Here is a 24,000-nt window from a genome sequence, read left to right on the forward strand (position 1 = left end):
CATTATCATGCATGGACCCCTATATTACCACACACATTCTTATACAAAAATATATGATGTTTGAGCCATTATTGTGTAGAGACCTATAATCACACCTTTCTGCATAATTCAAGTATGGGTAATTGATTGGAATAGTCATTTTACTTATTCATATGCTTAAAGGTATATTCAGTGATTTGACTTAATTCAAATATCACTTATTTTTTTCTGGATAATCCTCCCTACTATAGAGTGTGCTGACCATATAAGGAGTTCCTCCCTGTCCCCAGTGAGCCCCTGGGGTCAAAAAACCCTAGTTTCAGTTTTGGTGGCGGGTGGCAAAGCCTTCAACCAATCAGGATGAGAGGGGCCTTCCTCCAATCATGATCGAGTGGGGTGGGCCTTGGTGCACATGCTGTTGGCCTGTTACACTTCCCCCCACTGTAGAGCGTGCATGTGCACATTTTGTTACCGGGGCGGACTGGGTGGTTTTCCAAATCACCCAAATCACTGAATGCTCCTTTAAATGGCCTTTTAATGCAAAGTTCTGCACACAAATGGAATAATTTGAAAATAAGTGCTGAATGAGGACATCAACACATTACGCCACCAGCTTTTCTGTGCACAACGTGGGGCACTTGAGTCGAGCCAGCTGACACCATGCAAGGACTGTCTTTTCATGCATGCCATGCGTGCCAACTACCAGGCTGGCATTTGGAGAGAGAGTCTTCAACAACACCTGCAAGTCCCAAGCCCAGTTCAGCATGGCTGGGCCAGAAATGATGATGGTTGGCGCACTGTCGAATGGAGGGATCCCCAGCTCCTGATGTAGTGTTGCAGCTGCTTCAGTCGCAAATGCAAGCTCCCAGGATGCACGTGCTTGACATGGCTTGAAATGCACATCAATGTGCAAATTACAAACATGCAATAACCAACCCCAAGAAGAGGACCTGATTATCACTCGGAAATAAAGGACTGAATTTACCAGTCCGTGGGAGCCTGGGCAGGGGCCCTGCACAGAGCCCGGGCAGAGTACTTTTGTGGCGGTTTTGGACAACCATGGGTCTGACCGACTCGACACCGGGCACTGCACTTATATTGTAAGGACCTCTTTAAAAACAACATTGCTGATAAACTGGCACTTCTTGTTTGTCTCTTCATCTCGAGCAAGAATGCCTACTTGATTTGCTAACCCTACTGGCCGCCACATAGAACTGGCCATGGCTGAAGAAGTCCCTCATGCAGAAGACCCCAACACAGGGTTTGTCCGTGTTTGTCTGACTCAGCACTCCGTGCACGTTGTTGTGCTTCACGCATCCGGTTGCGGTAGGCTCGGGTACCTTTGGGCATATTGGCATGTAAAAAAGGTGATCTGTAACTGCCATCTATTAGCCAATTTATCATTCTGTTGAGCTGGTGATGTCAGAAGTGATGTCAGCGGTATCACCTTTTATGCCCATCTTTGTCAGACATGCCCAAATATGGGGTCTATGCAGATGTCAGAAGTCGGTGGGACGAACCCGTATTTAGGCATGCCCAAATATGGAGTTGCAGAGGCAGAGGCCTTGTGATGTCAGCTGTGGCCCGGGCAGAGGCCTTTTGTGGCGGTTCTGGACAACCATGGGTCCGACTAACTCGACACTGGGCACTGCACTCCCTGTGGGGGTGTGGAACGCGTGTGTCGAATTTGAAGTAGGTGGGGCGAACGGTTCTCGAGTTACATGGATTACAGACGTACAGCTGTACAGACAGATTTTGCATTTATAGTTAGATGATACATTGGCTACTATATGGACATTGAATATTCCCTAGTTTAAAACCTTTGACTTTGACATGTTAACAAAATGAAATAAGAATGTTGACTGTCAATACAATATTCAATCCAATATTTGGATTGAATATTGATTCGGGAAAGTTAGGCGAAATCAGGCATATTTTCCTATATAATGCCTAATTTGCATATTTAAAGATACAATTTCAGAAAACTTGTAATACAATAAATCATTGTTTTTATGTAATTAATCAACTAGGGAAGTTTCATGGTGATCACTAGTTCTTAATGTTTTTCATCCTATTCACCCATCATGTATATAGGTGAAAATAACAAATGTGATAAATATGAAAAAGCTGCTCCTGTGGAAGTGTTATTATATATTAATTTACTTATATTGACCTTCTAAACAATTTAATATAGGTATGGTTTTGCCCACTCATTTCGTAATGAAAACTTGTCCGGCTCATGGACTAAGTACAGTGTGCCCTTTAGCCCGATTTAGCAGAGTGAGAAATATACGACTCACACTGCTTAATGAACATTCAACAGGCTTCCAAACATGATGAAGTGTGTATCCCGGGTCATGAATCATGATTGGCTACTCAAATGATAACTATGCGGAGTATCTCAAATGTTGTGCTGTGAGAATTCGGATGGGCACTTATAAGCTTTTAGCTTCAGCCCATGCCTTTTGATCACAAATTTGTACTTGATTCTGTGAAGATGTTCAAATAAACTAAACTAAAGACTCCAATAATATGTCCACACACTGTGGATGAATTGATGTAAGAAGAAATAAACATGGTGTGTATGAATATTTGAAAACGAATTAAAGCCTATACAGTTTTATCTCCCATTTCAGCGATGACAACGATTACCTCTTTCTCTCTCTCTGTCTGTCTCTCGCTGTTTCAGTGTACGTGTCTGTTTATATCTCTCCCACTGCTGGTTCGCTCTGTTTCTGCTCCGCTGCCAGTATAATGGGGTGGATCAGCCAGGCTTGAGTGAGGAAAGACATAATTGTCGTGGTTGACAATGTGGTCCATTAGGGCCGGCAGACAGGGTCCTCTGACTCTACCCCCCGTCTCTCGGTCATGTCCAGGAAATGGCTTTGAATGGGCTTAAATGGGTTTAAATGGGTTACGACCAGAAATGTGCAAAGTGCACGGCATTGTCAGCGGGGGGGGGAGGGGGGGAGTGAAAGTGCGCAAAGAGCAGTTGATTCAAGGGAAAAGATGAATGACGTGAATGAATGTAGTGAATTTGTGTGTGTGCTAATCTAATTATCTAGATTATCTATCCTTTTTGTTAAAGATATATTTTTTGTGGCTTTCGCCTTTATTTTCTTTTTCATAGAGGGATAGGTCTACAGTAGTCTGACAGGAAATGGGGAGATAGAGATGGGGGGGTGACACGCAGTAAAGGCCGTCGGGATCGGGAGTCGAACCCGCGGCACACTGCCAGACTGGATTACCAACCAAGGTGCCCAGACGGCTACGCCAGCCGCCCGGGCCAATGAGCCTACTTTTAACCTGGTACTTTAAGTGTATTTTGATGCCGATACTTTTGTACTTACAGAGTATACTGTATCTACATTGATTGCAGTATTGCAGCTTTTACTTTAGTAAAACAAGTAGGCCTACGTACCTCTTCCTTCTTCCATCAAGTCTCACACCGGGAAATAGCCAATCAACAGCCTCACAGTGCACACTGTGAGCTTGTAGATCAGCATTTCAGTGCGAGACACCGAGTGCGCCAACTACGTACAGTATACAAGTAAGACGCGCGAACGCGGGAAGCGAATGCAGCTCGTAAATTGCAATAACAACAATTAGAATAAATTACGTACTTTTTTAAGATTTTTAGTGTGTGTATGTGTGCGTGTATGCGTGTGTTTTTTTAAGTTTTTTCTTTTTAAGTTTTTTTAAAAGTTTTTTATTTTTATTTTTATTTTTTAAGTTATGTTTTTTTTAAAGTTAAGTTTTGTGTGCGTGTGTGTGTGTGTGTGTGTGTGTGTGTGTGTGTGTGTGTGTGTGTGTGTGTGTGTGTGTGTGTGTGTGTGTGTGTGTGTGTGTTTTTGTGTGATACAGCTGCGCCCTCTGGTGGCGGGCGGGTGGTGTTACAGCGTGACACACACACACACAGACAGACAGACAGACACACAGACATGTTCTGCTAGGTCTCATAGTTAGTGCTCACTGCGTTCGCAATAATCCAAGCGTCATTAGCCCAGGCCCTGATAAACCTCCCGCCGCGTGAACAACCTACCAGGGTCTTCATCACCAGGTCCGTGTGGACCTCGGCATCGTTGCAGTCATGCATTTGTGTGAGTTTGCAGACTCGCTAACGTCCTAATTGGGATTCAGTGTGTGCTCCGAGCTGACTGGACGCTTCCCCTGTGTTGGGTCCCCCAGGGTTGGTCCAGCCAGGCTCTGAATAACACCATTAACACTGGTACGGACAGGAGTTTGAGGTGTACTGTTGCAGAGAGCGGTACAAGGTTGAAATAAATCTATTTTATATGGTTTATATGTTTTTTTTGCTCGTTATGCCAGTTGGTTTCCAAACTGTTTCATGTCAAGGACCCCCAAATTTACATTAATTATCCCGCGGACCCCCATTTGAAAAGATATGCCAGGGACCCCCATAAGAGAAGATTTTTACGGCTCTAGCAGTGATTCTCAACCCGTTTAATATCAGGCATTTCAGGCGTTTACTGACATCTACTGTAAGATTGTACAAATGGAACCAAACGGACCCGTTAGGATAAAGGCACCTTGGATAAAGGCGCTATATAAATGCACCATTTACAGGTGACAGTGAAGTGTGTGTGTGTGTGTGTGTGTGTGTGTGTGTGTGTGTGTGTGTGTGTGTGTGTGTGTGTGTGTGTGTGTGTGTGTGTGTGTGTGTGTGTGTGTGTGTGTGTGTGTGTGTGTGTGTGTGTGGGGGGGGTGACAGTGAAGTGACAATTTTAAGTAACCTTTTTAATGCCTTAAAAAAAGCAAAGGAAAAAGAGCATTACTGTATCAAAAAATATGAACAAACTATACTATAAAAACTGGTTAAACATTGGCTAAATTGTCAAATAATAAAGAGGCAAACATTTCGAAAATACCAGGTCTACAAGTTTTGTAGACCTGGTATTTTCACAATATTTATCTGTGGAAAAGAGTCAATGTAATGCCTCAACTCCAACAATTCCAAATGCTTGTCAGGGTGGGGGTCCCAGGTTAAAACTAGAAATGCACTCTGTCGAGGTGCCAACTTGCACCTTGCACACAAGTAGGCCATACATGGCCTACATGTACTTGTGCGCAAGCAGAGTGCTGCTACTCACTAATGTCTATTACAACTGCTGCAATAACCGTTATTGACCTTATACCATGCAACCTTGAAACGTACCCTAGTTCAGTCAGATAACTCACAAATAGATTTAACCAATATTTATTGTAGAATCAGAATACAAGTGTGCATATAATATATTATCTTGGCATTCGGCTCTGCTGCAATTTTCTCCCTGCTCGGCAGAATTAAACACCATCATTAAACATAAAGAGCAGGGAGATAGATATACAATAACAACCCCCCATGGGGAACATAAATAACAGAGCCCACCGGTGGTGGTGGTGGGAGCAAACATCACATAACAACAACCAGGAACCATATGCAGAAGGAAGGCAGGATGAAGCATGCAGTCTAGGTGATAGTGTGGTACGAGGTGTATTTCCGTAGGACTTTTTTGCTAAAAGTGATTTTTTTGCTTTTTTGGCTTTCATAGGGACCAAACTGTCAGAAAATGATGGGGTTCAAAGTTTCCCGACCCCCACCCCTTATTTGGGGGGTTATATATTTTGGGACCACCCATAATAGTACGCCAGACAATTAATGTCCGATTTTCATAATATTAGGGTTGTTTTCTAGGTTTTTAAATATTCTGAGTTGATTTCTTACACTTTGAAAGTAGCCAGAATAATCTTTTCTGACTTTTGGTTGGGGTCTTTCTTCACCCGTGACCCCCCGGACTCATCTCAGTACTCATTACATTCCTCGCTCTGCTCCTGTTCCAGAACAATGTCAAATTAGATAATAATTTAAGCATTAAAAGTTTTTGTAGCTGGGCACTGATTACAAAAATGAGTAGTAGCTAATACATGGGGTCTTCCACAGGGGGTCCGGGACTAGTTTTGCCCATATTCTTGCACCCATGTATGTGATTTGCAAGCATTTCGAATAGTATTAGAATATCTTGCGTTTATGTAAAGTACTTTGATAGTTTATTAGTATTCTACCATTATGGTTGACAGGTGTTACTGCAGGGAATAAAGGTATTGCAACTTCTCACTCTTGAATGTCCTCCCTAATAGTGTTGACACAGTCTCCACCATAGCATTTGCAGAGAGGAGTGCAAGGCAGGTTATTGTTTGAGAAAATTTCAGAGAAGTTGGAGCTGCAATGCATTCACAAGACACCAAGTCAAGTAACAGCAGGAGAACATCAGTGTCGGGTGACCAAACACATATGTCTCGCAAAGCACCATTAGCAACAGAGGCCCTTGATGAGGAATCAGGGTATTAGCCTCTTCATGTGTGTGCACCTTCTCAAAATCACGTCCCTTGATGAAGTTATATATGACAACCAGCGTGAAAGAGCTGTCCCTTGAGAAATACTCAAGCAGTCCCTGGCCTAACACACATGTCAGCTTCCTCTTGGTTGATGATGCAGATAGGAGTTCCTTGATGGACATGGTGAGCTTCATCTCTGGATGGATTTCGTATTCTACAGATGAAGTTGCTCTCTTCTGTCGAGTCTTATTCTTTAAAGACTGATCTATGTACCGATCAAAGACAATGCGTCCATCATAGCCAGCCATCATCGTTTTGATGCGTTTGTTGAATGCATCCTGAAGATCTGCCAGCTTCAGCATGCATGGTTGGTGTCTTCTTCATGCTCTGAAGCACACCCATGGCCTCAACTATCAGAACTTTGACAGGCTGTGGGATACCTGGAAGATCTTCCTGCATCAGATCAGGCTCTGGGACAACTTCAAGAGGCTCTGCCTTGGCATCTTCTACTGCATGCATCAGACTGGCTTTGTCTGTGGGAATATACAGGGTTCCATCAACAGCACACAGAGAACGGGGAACTATTGACATCTCATATTCACCAATTGTCTCCTCAAGTTTAGGAACTAAACTTGGTCGGCTGCCTTGGATGATTAAAAATCGTCCCAGCAGTTGACGTTCCTCACGCAACTTGATGACTTTGTCTCTGATACGTACTTTCGTTTTTTCCATCCAATTTGAAAAGGTCTTCAACTTGAGTTTTGTCATTTTGTCCCACACTGAGAGACTTGATAGAGATCAATCGTTCAGAAACAAACTCCTCAAAGCGTTTCTGGCCCTTATCTGCAAAATTAAGAATGTAATTCTTTGCCCCATCTGACACAAGCGCTGATGAAACCAGACTCTTCAATGGTGTGTTCTCTTTGAACGGATTGCCTCCACAGTGCAACTTTTAGCTTCTTGATTTCCTGCTCAAGGGCTTGATCTGTGAAGAGATGAGTGAACGGTATCTCTGACTTTGCCACCACAAATTCACCTGACTTCAGTGCGTTCCATGTTTCTGGGTCATCCTGTTCAAGAGCGTTCATTTGGGCAAGATAGACTGGCATCAGTCGAGCATAGTTAAGGAGATCACGAGCAAAGAAATACTTGATGAGTTCCTCTAAGGATGACAAGTAGCCCTCCCAGTCACCTGACCGACAACAGAAAGACGAAGAGAAAAGAGAAAGACAGCAGCAGCCTGGCTGATCTTTATTTAGCAGCAATATTTGCTACACTTGGGTCTGAGGCACCTTACTTTGAAAATAGCTGATCTACAAGCTCAAACTACAACCTTGTAGATCAGCTATTGTTGGCTAAAGTTCTCCTTGGAAAAGGGATGCTATGGTTCAAGTGGTTTAAAGTTGTTTAAGAAAAAAGTTCCACAATGATTTGGAAGGCCCCTGTAGTAACTATGAGGACCCCCTAGGGGTCATGGGCCCCATGTGGAAGACCCCTGGTATTGGCTAATACTATTTTTTGATATCAGAGCCCAGCTACAAATACTTTTATGCTTCATTTATGATCTAATTTGACAATATTCTGGAGCAGGAGCAGAGCGAGGAATGTAATGAGAACTGGGATAGGCCCAGGGGTCAGTCCGGGAGGTCCCAGGTGAGGAAACACCCCTACCAAAAGTCAAAAAAGATTCTTCTGACCACTTTAAAAGTTTAATAAATCAACTCAGAATGTTTTAAAACATAGATGACCCCCCCAGAAACGGGGTGGGGGTGGGGAAAATTTGAACCCCATCATTTTCTCATAGTTTGGACTCTATAGAACCAAGATTTTAGCACAAAAATCCTACGGGAGCAGTTTTTTTGACGCCTCGTACCACACTATGAGCTTAAATACCCTCCCCAATTGGTCAGCTGACTGCCACATCAGCAACACTATATACACCCACATAGTAATGCAGCATATTAACCCCTCAAATAAATGTATGTCCCTTGAGCATAGCATGAACCCGCTCAAGTATACCTGATTGAACTAACTCCGCAAGCTGTTGCTGTTGTTGTAGCTGTTTGTTTTTTACTGTTGTTGAGACCGAAGACAAATTTCCACACATGGACAATAAATTAAACTAACTAACTAGTTACGTCATCAGTCAATCCCTGAATCTTGGCCAACGGATAACACCGACATACGACCAAAATACGCAGCCGATTACAGTACTTGCACGCTCTACTTGTGCAAGTTTTAGGCCTTTAGGGGGTCATAGTCTGAAAAGGTTGAGAACCACTGTTTTAGAGGCATGTATGGAAAAAACTGTAGAACCTCTAGAGCAAGGAGAACCACTTTCAGTTGTGTGTACAGTACACCCACCTTTCACTTCCTTATAGAACCATTGTCATTTCCTTATAGAATCTTTTTCAGTTCCTTCATCATTATCATACCCGGTATAACATCATTGTTATACCGGGAAGTTGGGAACGCATCCAAATGGAAAAGTCCGGAGGGACCGAAACGTTGTATTAAAAAGAAAAATACTCTTGTACTGAGCAAATATACAGTGTGCCGGTGCATTCTATTCCTTTCATTCACTTCCTTATAGAACCATTGTCCGGTCCTTATAGAATCTTTTTCAGTTCCTTATCCAACGTTTTTCATCCATTTCGATCGCCGGCTCCTCCCGGCTGCGTGTGTCCACGAGCAAGACATGGGTGAATGTCATGCACGCTGTGAAGAGCTTTGGAGAAAGGTGCACGCTGGCCTTGACAAAACGTTCCACCATTTACCACCCTTGGATTATACAACCTGAAAAAATGAGACAATTCACAGGATGTGATTCAAAGCACTGCCACATTTAAAGGATTCAAGTCTATTTTACTGAATAAAATGTGGTCCTCTACGGAGCCTTACCACGTGTCACTAACAAATCCAGAGAGAGAGAACGAGACAATTCAGGAGTCCCGAGTTGGTGTTGGCTAGACCAGGGGTTCTCAACCCGTGGGTCGCGACCCCTCGGGGGGTCGCCAAATTATTTTAGGGGGTCCCCAAATTATTTTAAAAAAAAAAAGGATTTTTTTTAAAATTTTATTTTCACGATTTTTCAAAAATAGCAGACCTACAAGCTCGTAGCGCGCCACTCGGTGGCGCGCTATGAGCTTGTAGATCTGCTATTTTTCAATAGCTAAATTATAACAATGCTTAAAACACCAAAAGGGGTTCCCGCCCAAAATGGTTAAGGTTATTGTAGCAGTCAATTTATATTGGGGGTCGGGAGGGGGCGGGGCGGGGGTCCCGAGACATTGCCAAAGCATTTCCGGGGGTCCCCGGCCAAAAACGTTGAGAACCCCTGGGCTAGACAGCACTCTCGCATCGAAGATGGCCTTGCAATGGTGCTATTATTCAGCAGTGATTCACCCTTACTTCAAAAGTAGTTCAGATGTGGGTATTAACCCAGTTAGAACTGGGAAGCCTATTCGTTCTTATACCTTTCAATGCAGGAAAGCATCCGTGTCATTGCAGTTGCTACTATATATCGTTACTGTCCTCATGTGCCTTCAAATATGTTTTTTCCCCTCACCATAAGTTAAAGCCTTTCTTCATCATAGAATGAAGTGCGACGCACAAAAGTAGTGAAAATGGCTGATCTGCAAGCACAACACGCCTCATGTTTTTTAATAGTTCTAAAATAATAATAAATAACGAGCGGTTTTGGACAGCCTCACACAAAAGCATAAAAAGTAGCAGATCCACAAGCTCTTTTTTTTCTTTGAATCCTGACAAGTTTTGGACATTATGAGGTTTCCACCCGACAGAGTCAATTACGATGCAAACGAAGCTGCCCGAGGTCACATGTCGCACGCACGCACGCACGCACGCACGCACGCACGCACGCACGCACGCACGCACGCACGCACACACACACACACACACACACACACACACACACACACACACACACACACACAGGTCAGGGACAGGTTAGAGTTGAGGATGAAGGTGTCAGGGACATTTAAGTGAAAGTGACATTAAGTGACATGTGCAGCTGTTCCACCCACAGTTAGCTGCAATAATTTAACATGTCAAAGACGGCAGAATCACAACTGTGATTCCATTTCTTACACATGATACCGCAACTCTACCGATGTCTCTGATAATGCACACGTGAACTGTATGTTTCAAAACGTTCACAGTTTGGTCAGACTCCAAAAACTATATTTTCTCCCATATTGGAATTTCTCACTTGCGTCTTTATAATAATAATTGGATACCACTGACGTATTAGTGAGAGGACATTATACTGGAGAAAGTGTGCCATACAAGCTTTTGAAACATCTCAATGACACTGATCATCCTCTGTAGCGCTTTTTTAACCTCATGCCATCTGGACAAAGATACAGAACCTTGACATGGAAAATGGTCAGTTTTAGCAGGAGTTTTGTCCCCTCAGACCTCGCGGCATTAAACAAATTGCCACGCCGATAGGATGGTTCTGTATACAACGTACATGTACAGTATGATAGGATGGTTCTGTATACAACGTACATGTATGATGGGATGGTTCTGTATACAACGTACATGTATGATGGGATGGTTCTGTATACAACGTACATGTATGATGGGATGGTTCTGTATATATCGTACATGTATGATGGGATGGTTCTGTATACATCGGACATGTATGATAGGATGGTTCTGTATACATCGGACATGTATGATAGGATGGTTCTGTATACATCGTACATGTATGATGGGATGGTTCTGTATACAACGTACATGTATGATGGGATGGTTCTGTATACAACGTACATGTATGATGGGATGGTTCTGTATACATCGTATAGTACATGTATGATAGGATGGTTCTGTATACATCGTACATGTATGATAGGATGGTTCTGTATACATCGTACATGTATGATAGGATGGTTCTGTATACATCGTACATGTATGATGGGATGGTTCTGTATACATCGTATAGTACATGTATGATAGGATGGTTCTGTATACATCGTACATGTATGATAGGATGGTTCTGTATACATCGTACATGTATGATAGGATGGTTCTGTATACATCGTACATGTATGATAGGATGGTTCTGTATACATCGTACATGTATGATGGGATGGTTCTGTATACAACGTACATGTATGATGGGATGGTTCTGTATACAATGTACATGTATGATAGGATGGTTCTGTATACATCGTACATGTATGATAGGATGGTTCTGTATACAACGTACATGTATGATAGGATGGTTCTGTATACATCGTACATGTATGATAGGATGGTTCTGTATACATCGTACATGTATGATAGGATGGTTCTGTATACATCGTACATGTATGATGGGATGGTTCTGTATACATCGTACATGTATGATAGGATGGTTCTGTATACAGTGGGGACCTCATGTTTTTGTATTGTCTTGGTGTTATGTGCTCTGTTGTTTTTGATGTGGGTGTTTGAACAGACTGTGAAGACAAATATCCTTCGGGAGAATAAAGTTTATTATTATTATCTCTGTGCTGAGAACATGTTGTTCTTAGCACAGAGTTGTGGTTGTAGTCACTTATAACTGTGAGACTGAGTGTAAAGTAGGACTGAGAGTTGTAATTGTTCACTAAATGTGTAGCTTTCGTTCTTAAACTGCATTTAAGGCCCGGACGGTTAGATCAACCGTCTGGGCACCTAGGCTGCCAAGCCAGCCGGACGGTGTGCCGCGGGTTCGACTCCCGAGCCCGATGGCCTTTGCCATGTGTCCCCCCCATCTCTCCCCCCCATCTCTCTCCTCCTTTCCTTTCTGACTACTGTTCCCAATCAATACATCAATCAATCAATCAATCAATACCAATACTTTTACTTGTAATAACAGAGTATTTATACATTGCAGTATATTGATACTTTTACATATTGTGGGTACCTTTTTCACCACTGGACACTGGTCATTGTGGTCAAAGTTAGTGTTTAAGTGGCTAACATGTGGTGAGAGAGAGAGAGAGAGAGAGAGGGAGAGAGAGAGAGAGCTTCTACAGATTCACAGAGAGAGAGAGATTCAGAGCAAGAGAGAGGGAGAGATACAGACAGGGAGTGTGTTGACAAGTTGTAATTGCTGACTTTGACAGTGAGAGAAGAACAGAAGTGACACTGTGGCACATTCTCTGGGCTCAGACTATCTGTCTACCAATTTGTGTGCTGTCTGGTCTCTCTCTCTCTCTCTTTCTGTGTGTGTGTGTGTGTGTGTGTGTGTGTGTGTGTGTGTGTGTGTGTGTGTGTGTGTGTGTGTGTGTGTGTGTGTGTGTGTGTGTGTGACGTGTGTGTGACGTGTGTGTGACGTGTGTGTGATTCTGGATCTGTTGCGCGTACAAGTGTGAGTGAGACATTTTGAAATTGAAAAATGGTTAAATGTGTCTGTGGGTTTTTATAAATATTGAACCAATGACAAATATTACTAAGAGAATCAGAATCAGAATAAATCTTTATTGTCACATCACATTCCAAGTAAGGTGGGTTGTGGAGACGATTCCCTATATTCCTATATATAGGCAGCTGTCTAAGGGCTGTGGTGTAACCTTGTAGGAGGGAGCCTAGATTTGGGCTTGAGCCTGGGGTATGTTGACCCAGCAGGTACCTCTCTTTGTACTGGTGATGATGATTATATATATGTTTATATGGTGTTGTTGACCTGGCACCTCTGAGTCAACCTACTTCTTGCTAGCCGGTACACTTCACTGGTCTTGCCTGGCACTGGTACGCGTAGCTAGTCTTTGTCGGTCTTACCGCTGAGATTATCCTGGAACACACACACTTTCTGATCGTCTGCGTCCTCTTTTATAGGGTAGCGTGACGTCGTGGCCCGACGTCACACCACTGACCGTTTCCGTGGTAACATGGGTGAAAAACCTGGTTGTGTCTAAAGGCTCATCATTGCAGTGAAAAGGACAGAGGAAAGAGAGGAGCATAAAGTGCATAATATGCGAGTGCATAATGAATAAAAGGTCATACTGAAAGTACAGTTGGGTGCCACCGATATTGTCCCTTATCATTTGACCCATTTAGGCCTGACCTCAAAATTTAAAAAAAATCCTTCTAAATCCTCCAGTTTTCTGAAATAAATATTTTCACGATTTTTCAAAAATAGCAGACCTACAAGCTCGTAGCGCGCCACTCGGTGGCGCGCTATGAGCTTGTAGATCTGCTATTTTTCAATAGCTAAATTATAACATAATGTTTAAAACACAAAGGGGTTCCCGCCCAAAATGGGCGGGAACCGAGCGCTCAATGTTAAAGCCCAGCTGCACGGGGTTTCCCGGTCATGAATCCACGGGTCCGCCTGTAGTCCCTCCTCCTACCACTAGGACCCAGAGCTTCAACGTTGGAAAGCCTGCCTGCCCCCTTGCCTTAGCCACACAATGTTTCTCATATATTTCCTGGAGGGGGTTTGAAGCTCTCCTCCCACGACGCGCTGCGCTGTTCGCACCACTCTCTGCAGTGATCTGCGTTCCGCGGCAGTACAGTTTCCAAAACACTTTCTATGGTGCTGCTGTAGAACGCTCTGAAGATGCGTGGGGCCTCACTCGGAACTTCTTTAGGCGGCGGAGGCAATAGAGTCTTTGTTGGGCTTTTTTCACCACTTTTGTGGTGTGTGTGGCCCACTTCAGGTCCTTCGAGATACACTATGTATCCCCAGGAATTTTAAGTCGCTGACCTGTTCCACCGCATGCAACGCCGTTGATATAGGTGCGTGCTCTCTCTCCTGCTTCCTATAAAATCCACGACCAGCTCTTTGGTCTTACTGACGTTAAGAGCGAGGTTGTTTTCCTGACACCACTGTGTCAGTGTGCCAACCTCAGCTCTGTAGGCCGTCTCTTCGAGCTGGTGACTGAATAATTATATAACTACATTGTAATGCAGGTTCTTTTTCCCATTTCCTGAAAAGTAACAGGTTTGGACATATACCTGCACAGTACTTTCCACCGGACAGCGACGATAACCTGGATAACCTTCTCTTCTCTTCTCTTCTCTTCTCTTCTCTTCTCTTCTCTTCTCTTCTCTTCTCTTCTCTTCTCTTCTCTTCTCTTCTCTTCTCTTCTCTTCTCTTCTCTTCTCTTCTCTTCTCTTCTCTTCTCTTCTCTTCTCTTCTCTTCTCTTCTCTTCTCTTCTCTTCTCTCCTCTCCTCTCCTCTCCTCTCCTCCAGGATATGGAAGACCACCTGGCATTTGTGATCACGGTCCCCGCCACCCTCTTCCTCTTCCTGTCCATCTTCATCCTGGTCTGCATCGAATCCATCTTCAAGAGGATGCTTCGCCTCTTCTCTCTCCTTATATGGGCCTGCCTGGTCGCCATGGGATACCTGTTCATGTTCTCCGGAGGAATACTATGTCCCTGGGACCAGGTGTGTACACGTGTGTGCGTGTATGTGTATGTGTGTGTGTGTTTGGGTGGGGGGGGGGGTGACGACATCAACAGACAGACGTATTACTTTACAGTTCTCTGACTCATTCACATTCTGCGCACGCACACACACGCACACACACACACACACGCGCACACACGCACGGCTCATCAGTGCCTCAGTCCTATACTTTCTCCTGTTAGCGGCTTGTCTCTCTCTATTAATCACAGCACATTTTCCTCCGTCTTCCTGCTGTTCTCTCATCCCTCTTGTCTCTCTCTCTCTCTCTCTCTCCCCACCTCCTCTCTCTCCCCACCTCCTCTCTCTCTCTCTCTCTCTCTCTCTCTCTCTCTCTCCCCACCTCCTCTCTCTCTCTCTCTCTCTCTCTCTCTCTCTCTCTCTCTCTCTCTCTCCCCACCTCCTCTCTCTCTCTCTCTCTCCCTCTCTCTCTCTCTCTCTCTCTCTCCTCCCTTCCTTCCGTCCGTCTCTCATTGGCTGCCTCGCTCCCGTGTGGAGCAGGGATATTTTTATCTGGGCCCACCTGTGAGACTGTTATCAGTCTGTGTTATTAATCGCTCCCGGGCTTAATAGTCCCCCATCTCCCCTGACATGATATATCTGTATCCATCCATCCATCCATCCATCCATCCATCCATCCATCCATCCATCCATCCATCCATCCATCCATCCATCCATCCATCCATCCCTCCCTCCCTCCCTCCCTCCGTCCGTCCGTCCATCCATCCATCCATCCATCCATCCATCCATCCATCCATCCATCCACCAAGTTTTTGAGTGGTGTAAACCACTCCAACAACTGGCTTTGTTAGTTTAGGTGTCCACGTGTTTGTTCGTACCAAAAAAATGAGCATGGTTGCTATGGTCACTCAGTTCACACGGGTGTGATTTCATTACGTCAGACATTACGTCAGACCACAGCTGATCAGGCTATATAATACCTTACACCACTCAGTTCACACGGGTGTGATTTTTGATTGACCGAAAGCTTTATTAACAAGTTTGTTAACAGCACAGGTAGTACAGTCAAAGGTGTGGTCCATTGCACCTAATTCGTCAGTAATACATATAATATGTATGCACTAAAATGCAATACATATTGGTAAAAACATCAAAATGTATAAAAAATATATTCATTTTCAGGGATGTCCCGATCATGTTTTTTTGCTCCCGATACGATCATTTGATTTTGAGCATCTGCCGATACCGATTTTTCCCGATCCGATATTTATATTTTTTAGAACACGTTTATGCCATATCACAATAGTACAATATCCCAAATCACAGACAATATCCAGTCTAATATCATGATATTAGTATAATGGAAATATATGAGGGCATAACTCATAACCCAACTCACCCGTTATCCAACCGCATTAATTGTATCATTCTATTTATATTAACTGCACCATCCGGGGTGGCAGTGGCTCAGGGGTAGAGTGGCTGGATGGTAACCGCAAGGTTGCCAGTTCGAACCCGGGCTCCCCCAGAGTTAGTGTCGAAGTGTCCTTGAGCAAGACTCTGAACCCCTAACTGCTCCTGATGTGCTGGTTGGTGCCTTGCATGGTTTCCGCCGCCATCGGTGTATGAATGTGTGTGTGAATGGGTGAATGCAATGCACAATCTATGTAAAGCACCTTGGATAAAGGCACTATTTAAATGCACCATTTATCATCTGCAGGTCTTTCCCGTAGCATGGCTTCCAGCACTGTACTACTACTACACAGGGTTAACCCATTTTGACCTGAGATCAGATTCTAAAAATGTCTTCTAAATCCTGACAGTTTTCTGAAAAAGCTATGTTTCTATGTCAGTCGTTCTTCGATTTTAAAAAAATGGGTTAATATGGGCCTGCTTCACGGAATCTCCAATCTGTCTTGTCAATTTAACTAAATATAGCTGGTAACCACAAACTGAACAGTGTAGCAATTATAAATGTATAATTCCACTTTGCACTTATGTGACATCAAGCCTATAATAATGGCGTGGCAGCCAGTGTCCCTCTCCAATCTGTAGCTATGAATTGTAAGTTACTATCCATGCATTTTGTGAATAAAGCCCACAAGCGTTCAGTGGTGAAGTTGCACTATTACAGGAGCCAGCCTGAACACATGAACTTGTGTTCATGTGTCCCAGTGTGTGGTGGTGACGGTCATTCATGGCTTTATAAATGAACAGAGTAACCTTAACATCTTTTCTAAACCATACTGGCAGCCAGAGGGGAGAGGCCATGCAGGATAGGGTCTAATATGGTCCCCTCTTCCGAGCAGCTGTCCAAGAGCCTGGCTCCGGGGACAGGCACATTAAGATTCACCGTGCGCTGCAGAGTGGCCGGCTAGCTAGTGGACGAGACCAGGTGACACACCTGAAATTGGAACTGCCACTCTCTATTCCCTTAACCCGCGAAACAATGGGAGGCCCATGTAATTGACCTATCCTCCATATTTGGAAAGCAGGTGATGGGGGAGGGGGGGGGGGGGGGGGGGGTTAAGGAGTCATGAGCAGAATCCACAAATCCGGGGATCGATCTACAGTATATCTGTGTTGTAAAAAGCAAACGTAGGAACTTTATAGCCGAGGTAGAATTTTAAGCGCGCAACATACAATTAATCTAACGGATGGATTTCGTTGATTATGATTGTTTTTATTTGAAATAAAATACTTATAGCGAAAATTGCACATCCAACAAGCTTACAACGCATCACAATGTGATGCGTTTTGAGCTTGTAGATCGCTATTTTAGCTATTCTTAGATGACACTGTTGTACGTCAAAGTATAAAATATTGCTTATATGGATTCCACAAGCCCTAGGGATTCTAGAGCCTTTCCTTTATTGTCTCCACCAGGCCGAAGGCATGGGGAGAGAGTATGTTTTGCACTCCGTCCGTCCGTGTGTCCTTCCTTCCGTCCGTCCGTCCTTCCGTCCGTCCGTTATCAGCTAATCTCCGGTACCGTTGGCCCGATCCATGCCAAACTGTGCACACACACTCCATGGATACCAACGATGAACCTCTGCCCCAAATATTCCTCAAAGGCCTGTTATAGCGCCACCATGAGGCCGATTTAGGCAAAACACATTTCTGTAGATTACCCATACACATTTTATCCATACATCACACAATTCGGTATACACTATCTACATAGTCATGTGATCAACACGGATTTGCACCATTTCCCATCTTCCATCCTGATTGGCTAATATTGGCTTCCAAAGCTCACATGAATGGTCCGTTTTGAACAAAATGCCACAAATCACAAAAACAGTGTGCAATTTCCGTGAAATTATACACGCACATTTCCACTAGGCCGAGGACGACATGCCACTCATTATTTTCCAAATCAGCCTCATGGTGGTGCTATAACAGGCCAATTCCTGTTTTTAGCTATAACTGCATCAATCTGTATACAACTTATGTATGCGCACTCCCTAGAGGCCATGGAAAAACATTTTCCCTGCATCCCTCCACATCTGCTGGTTATAGCGCCACCATGAGGCCGATTTCTGCTAAACACATTGCTTATGTTAGTCGCACAGATTTCATCCAAATCTCACGCAAATCGGTACACACGATCTCTGTAGTCATGTGATCAAGACGAGTCTGTTGGATTTCTCAAAGTTTTCAGGAGTGGCCTGTTTCGTTCAAAATGCTGCACATAAACAAACAAACATGTTTATATTACTCCTAAACATTTTGCCAAACATCACACACAGTCCTATCCTCCTGGTGGAGACCTGTGCCCAGAAGGGCACTTTTTCTAGTTTTTTATTTTTTTATGTGATTGATTATTTGAATAATTGAAAAAGTTGATTAATTGCTAAAATAGCTGCAACAGCCCTCTACATAATTAGCTGGAGGTTTTGGAGGAATCCAGCCATCGTGTTGGCATCCTCCCCCCCCTGTTTCCCCTCGCAACTGAAGCCTGGCAGTGGCAGCATCATCTCTTTCCATTTTTGTCAGCACTAGCGATTCTCTATTTTAGGATCATGGACTGTCGTGTTTTTCTGAATCAGGCAGCATCATCACCTCAGCAAACTTAAAGCGCCATAGCCCTGCAGTATTTTGACCCAGCATTTATTTTTGGTCCCAAAATATGCTTCTTTTTGGATAATGTTTTAACCCATTCCGGGACGGGAACCCCTTTTGGTGTTTTAACTAAGCATTATGTTATACTTTGGCTATTGGAAAAATAGCAGATCTACAAGCTCATAGCAAACTTGTAGGTCTGCTATTTTTGAAAAATCGTGAAAATGTGCCTCAGATCTTTGAATATATTATTACAGAGTAAACATTTTAACTCAAATCTTTGCTTCTGGGGAGGTCCCTGGAACAACATATTTCAGATGGGGGATTGGGGGTCGGAGGCCAATTACATATTAATTTTGGGGTCCTTGACCATATTGAGCACCACTGATACAGAAACATAAGGTTTTTCAGGATTTTGAAGACATTTTTTAAATTTCGACGTCAGGCCTAAATGGATTAAGCCAGCCGCTAAATCAGTCACACAAACAAATGGGAACAACAGCCGTTAGGAGGCTAACCACTTTCACCTGGTATTCTTATTTTGGACTTGTCGTTATTATGGATCTAACCAGGTCTTGCGATACGTCAATGTGATGCTGAGCTTGTTGATTTATTAAAAAGACAAAACATTGTATTTAGTGGTACTGCTTCACTTGTGTCATTAGAAAGCCTACTTTCCTTAGTGGAAGCACTCTGAGCCCCCCACCACACGTATAAACGGTACTTTTTGGCCAAAAGGGGGATTTTGTTTCCACCGGAAATAAAATACTTTTAGTTACTCCATTGCGCCTTCTACCGATATTGCCCAGAGAATTGCCTCATAGAGAATATTTTTCCTCCGGTGAAAAAAAATCCCTTTCTGGCCAAAAGGTACCGTTTATACGTGTGGTGGGGGGGCTCAGAGTGCTTCCACTAAGGAAAGTAGGCTTTCTAATGACACAACCCGCCTTTGTTTTAGTGAGTAGCAAAAACGTTATTTTTATTTACGCTAAAGACGAGAGGCTGGTCTGCATTCATGCGAGCCCCGGAAGTCGAGAGTAACATAGCTCTAAATGAAACGCATTAGAGCTATGGACCAAAGCTAGGTTAGGGTGAGGGTTTGAGATATCGGACCAATGGTACTGTATGTCTAACCAAAAGCATGCACCCTATTTTTGTTAATTACCAACATTTCCACAGGCTGTCTTTATCAGTGTATCTACTATACAAACATTTGGACTGATTTTTAGAGATTGATTGTGGCTTTTCAGCTCACATGTTCAGATTTGTGTGACTCGGGCATGTCCAGCTCTGACAAAACATATCAAAAGATATATTTAAATGGTAACGGGGGTGTGTTGAACACCCTGTTGTACATTGGACCTCCTTACATTGTGGAACGTTTAGACGAATCTCCCAGCTCCGGGTCACTTAGGCGGCTGTGCCTTTGCTGTGTTGGAACAAACCGAAGTTGTGGAACAAACAAACTCTGGGATAAAAGCTTCACCCACCATAATACCAAAGCTATGAATCTATTGCAAATACGGCAGCCGAATCTTCTATTTTATTGATGGGTTATGCCAGTGAAACGCCACCTGGTGGAGTAAATAGATAGATAGTTAGATTAAAATGTATCAAACTAGTATCTAATATAATAAATACAACTACTAATCCTCTTACTTTATTCTAGAATATAGCCTTTTTCCCCCCCTTCAGACAGCAATAGCCATACACTCCCAAACATATCCCAACACTGTAGCTAGGTCAAAGCCAGCATATCCCAACACTGTAGCTAGGTCAAAGCCAGCATATCCCAACACTGTAGCTAGGTCAAAGCCAGCCAATGCCAACCTTCTATATCTGGGCCATTCAAACAGAACATGCTGAACTGTTTCTCCTCCTATAGGCATAAAGGCCAGTAAGTACGCAGATGGCACTACATTGAGGGTATACTGTATTCTTCCATATTTTAATCTTGAACTTGCGGCCATAGTACCGGCATCGCACAAAGTGTGCTTACGTTTTCTTGTCTCTCTCTCAATTTTTAGGACAACTATTTTCTCCTTTTTCTGGTGGTCGATACAGGGGACAGGTGGTCGGCAGTCAGCTCAAGCTCCCCGCACCCACATGCTGTGCTGTCTGCCATGTGTTTTCCCTCCACATGTATGCTAGGTATAGGCCCTTGCACACCTGTGGAGGGAAATTAAATTGACAATTAAGCATGTATGAAGCTCATTCACCTTGGCTCCCGAGGCCCAGGACAGTCCATTTATATGCATGGCCACAGTTTAAGGAGATTGAAGTTGACACAGTGGATGAAGTGAATGGAAAAACCAAGTGTTTATGTGTGTGTGTGCCTTAGAGAATAAATATAATAGAGACGTCACCGAGAGGAAACCCTGAGGCGAAATGGACATAGTGGCCGAATTTGGTATTGCAGCTCGAGCCAGCACGTGTCTGAAATTTCTTTATTAGGAACAATCCCATGAGATGAACCATCTCGTTTTCAAGGGGGTCCGCGATTCACAAAGTACACTTCATACATCCTTTGGGCGCTGGGCTGCGCTGGGCCGTTGACTATCATTGCGCACGTTCATGTTATTGGGGCAATGACACGTGAACGCTGTTTCATACGTGAGCGCGCGCAATGATATTCAACGGCCAGCGCGTTCACAATTTGGCCCAATCCATCCCAGAATGCACTCTGTTCCTACCCGGAAAGAGGAGTGTGAAATCGCCTCATGCGCTTTTGAGCAACTTAATGCTGGTGGATGGGAGGAGAAATCTGGTGACGTCTCTATTAATATATACTCTAAAGGTGTGTGCGTCATTGCATGTGTGCGTGGACCACCATCAGGACACAATCCCACACTAAACCCATCTGTCCCGGAATAGGTCACATCTGAAACTTTAGCCCTGCTCTTGACCCTCCAGACCAGTAATTGCCTGTTTTGGCAAATAGTGTGCCCACTGCCCACACACAGTAATTGCCTATATGTCCTCCATATTTGGGGGCGGTAGGGTCATAGTATGATGTATCTGTGCTGCCAGCCACCATGTCAGCAGCATCCATCCCTGTGTTCCACACTATGTTGTTTCCCTAGCAACTGGAACCAAGAAAGTTCCAAGCCTGCCAGTGTAACATGGTATAATGTTTCCACTTGCCATTTTTTATTTTTTTTACCCAGGGAAGTAGCTGAGCACAGGTGCTCATTTTCAGCAACGCCCTGCACATAGAGACAGACAGACACGCACAGTCGCACACACACACACACACACTAAAACCTGGGAGCTGACCAGTACAACCACAGTCTTATACTGTTGGCCACTAAGCAGCTCCAGGGGGAGCAGTTGGGGGTTCAGTGCCTTGCTCAAGGGCACTTCAGCGGTGTTGGGTGAGTGATGACAATCACTTCCCCACCCAGATTTTTCCTGCCCGTCCGGGGAATCGAACCGGCAACCTTTCGGCAACGAGGGCGCTCCTCTAACCCTTAGGCCACCACTTGCCATTCTACCGGAGGTGTACAATATGCATTTTTTTTGAGCGGCGCTATATCCCCTCCAGCGTCTGGGCTTTTTGAAATTACGTCATATGGCAGCCAAGTGTATGGGTTTTTTAAATGTGTGTTTAGAAGCACTTTCACCATTTACTCCAGCCTCCCTTGTCAGTGATCTCAGCCGTGTGTGTGTGTGTTATTTTGAAGAAGAAATTCGACCCTGCTTGAACCGGAAGTAGTAATCAGCCATTTTAGGGCCACAGTGGGTCCCCATCGCTCTCGTCAGAAACGCTATCATAACCGCGAGGTCGCGCCGATTGTTTGCGCGACCTAATCGTCCCTCACCTCATACTTATAATGGGAGTGGACAGGGAAAATATTTGAATCGCCCACCATGGTGGAAGCAAGCGTTACCTATAGCGACGGTGGAGCTACTATAAGGTAAATGTCAGCGATACCTTTCTGAATCAACAGTAATGAATATTTCTCATCTTCTCGTCATTGGCATAGCTGGGTTTAGGCCCTAAACACAAGAAATATTGGCATATATTGAGTTAAACCAACATAAGTGAGTGCAGACAAGTCTGTGGATTTTTAATGTTTGTTTTGAGCACTTTAAAGAATTCAGGGCGGGAACCCCTTTTGGGGTTCTTGTTGTTATGTACAGTATATTAGCAGTATAACATTTTTGTTATTGTTGAAGTAATATTTGAAAAAATTCAGAAACTGAACTTAGTTCAGTGTTGCTAACCAGATTTATTGAGCTATTGGAGGATTACAGAGTGGGCTTGGTCTGGCGCTCAGAAGGCAGCGTAAAACGTCCTCCCCGAACTTTGTTCCGGCATCGGATAGCCCTTCCAAAAGAAAAACCAAGACGTTCTTGTTCGGTTGGTTGGTAATATGTTGCAGTATCATTTCCTTCCTGTGACTCTGTATGTGAGTTAATCCTAAACGAAGGCAATTCTTCATCCAGATCAGGTCCGTCAGGAAAAGACGCGTTGAGGTGTGGTCTCTTACAATTTTACTGGTGCACATCATAGCGTATAAAGAAGGATAGAGACCGAACTGGAGCGTTAGCCCCCCCCCCCCCCCCCCGCTATTCATTTCAGTGGGAGTTGCTCAGTGGCGTTTTGAAGCACCCGGAAGACTTCTGGAAGTATAATTATAACTCAATGGCTCGAGCGAGCGGACGTTTAGCCTAGCCTAGCCCCGGACCTCAATTTTGAGGTCCGGGCTTACGCATGTGACGTCATGAACGTCCGTCCACTTCCATTAAAGTGCTGCAATTCCACATTTCGCCAGTAGGTAGTGGCATCTTCAACGTTGGATAGCCTTACTGGGGGCTTGGTGCACATTCTTGACGATATACATGGGTGAAAGGATTAACGGCACTGTCTTGAGTGGTTTCTTATATGTTTTTTTTTAATTAGAGGTTTGTTTGCACAGCAGCAGCAGCAGTCCACCTCGAGAAATGTACGCGTTTCGGCCACGCCTGCCTTCCTCAGCAGTTCAAACAAAGTTATTTTCACTGAGTCAGAAATCTAACACTGTAACCTCCCTGCACTGGGAGTTAAAACATTCTCTCTGAACTGACCCTCTGGCAGGAATAATTTCCCCATAGGTGTCCAACCCATAGCAGTGTTTCACTGATGTCCCATCTTCACAGACATCCATCCCTGCACATCTTAACTTTGAACCAGAACAAAGATAATAGCCACAAGCCAGACAGTGGTTCTCAAAGGTTCTTTCAGGTCATGTACCCCAAAATGTATTTGG

General features: G+C 44.0%; 1 protein-coding gene across 3 annotated transcripts in view; it reads left to right on the plus strand.

The window, feature by feature from the left end:
* adcy2b (adenylate cyclase 2b (brain)) overlaps positions 1–24,000 on the plus strand; it is a 104,804-nt gene that overhangs the window by 4,861 nt on the left and 75,943 nt on the right. For all 3 annotated transcript variants that reach the window (XR_013791661.1, XM_079521811.1, XM_079521812.1), the window contains exon 2: positions 14,507–14,704. Coding sequence is in view for 2 of the 3 variants with exons in the window: in XM_079521811.1 (XP_079377937.1) it covers positions 14,507–14,704 (198 nt within the window). In the remaining variant the exon portion in view is untranslated. The remainder of the gene's footprint in view (positions 1–14,506; positions 14,705–24,000) is intronic.

The sequence above is a fragment of the Electrona antarctica genome (assembly GCF_951216825.1).
Source record: "Electrona antarctica genome assembly, chromosome: 15".
Classification (NCBI taxonomy): domain Eukaryota; kingdom Metazoa; phylum Chordata; class Actinopteri; order Myctophiformes; family Myctophidae; genus Electrona; species Electrona antarctica.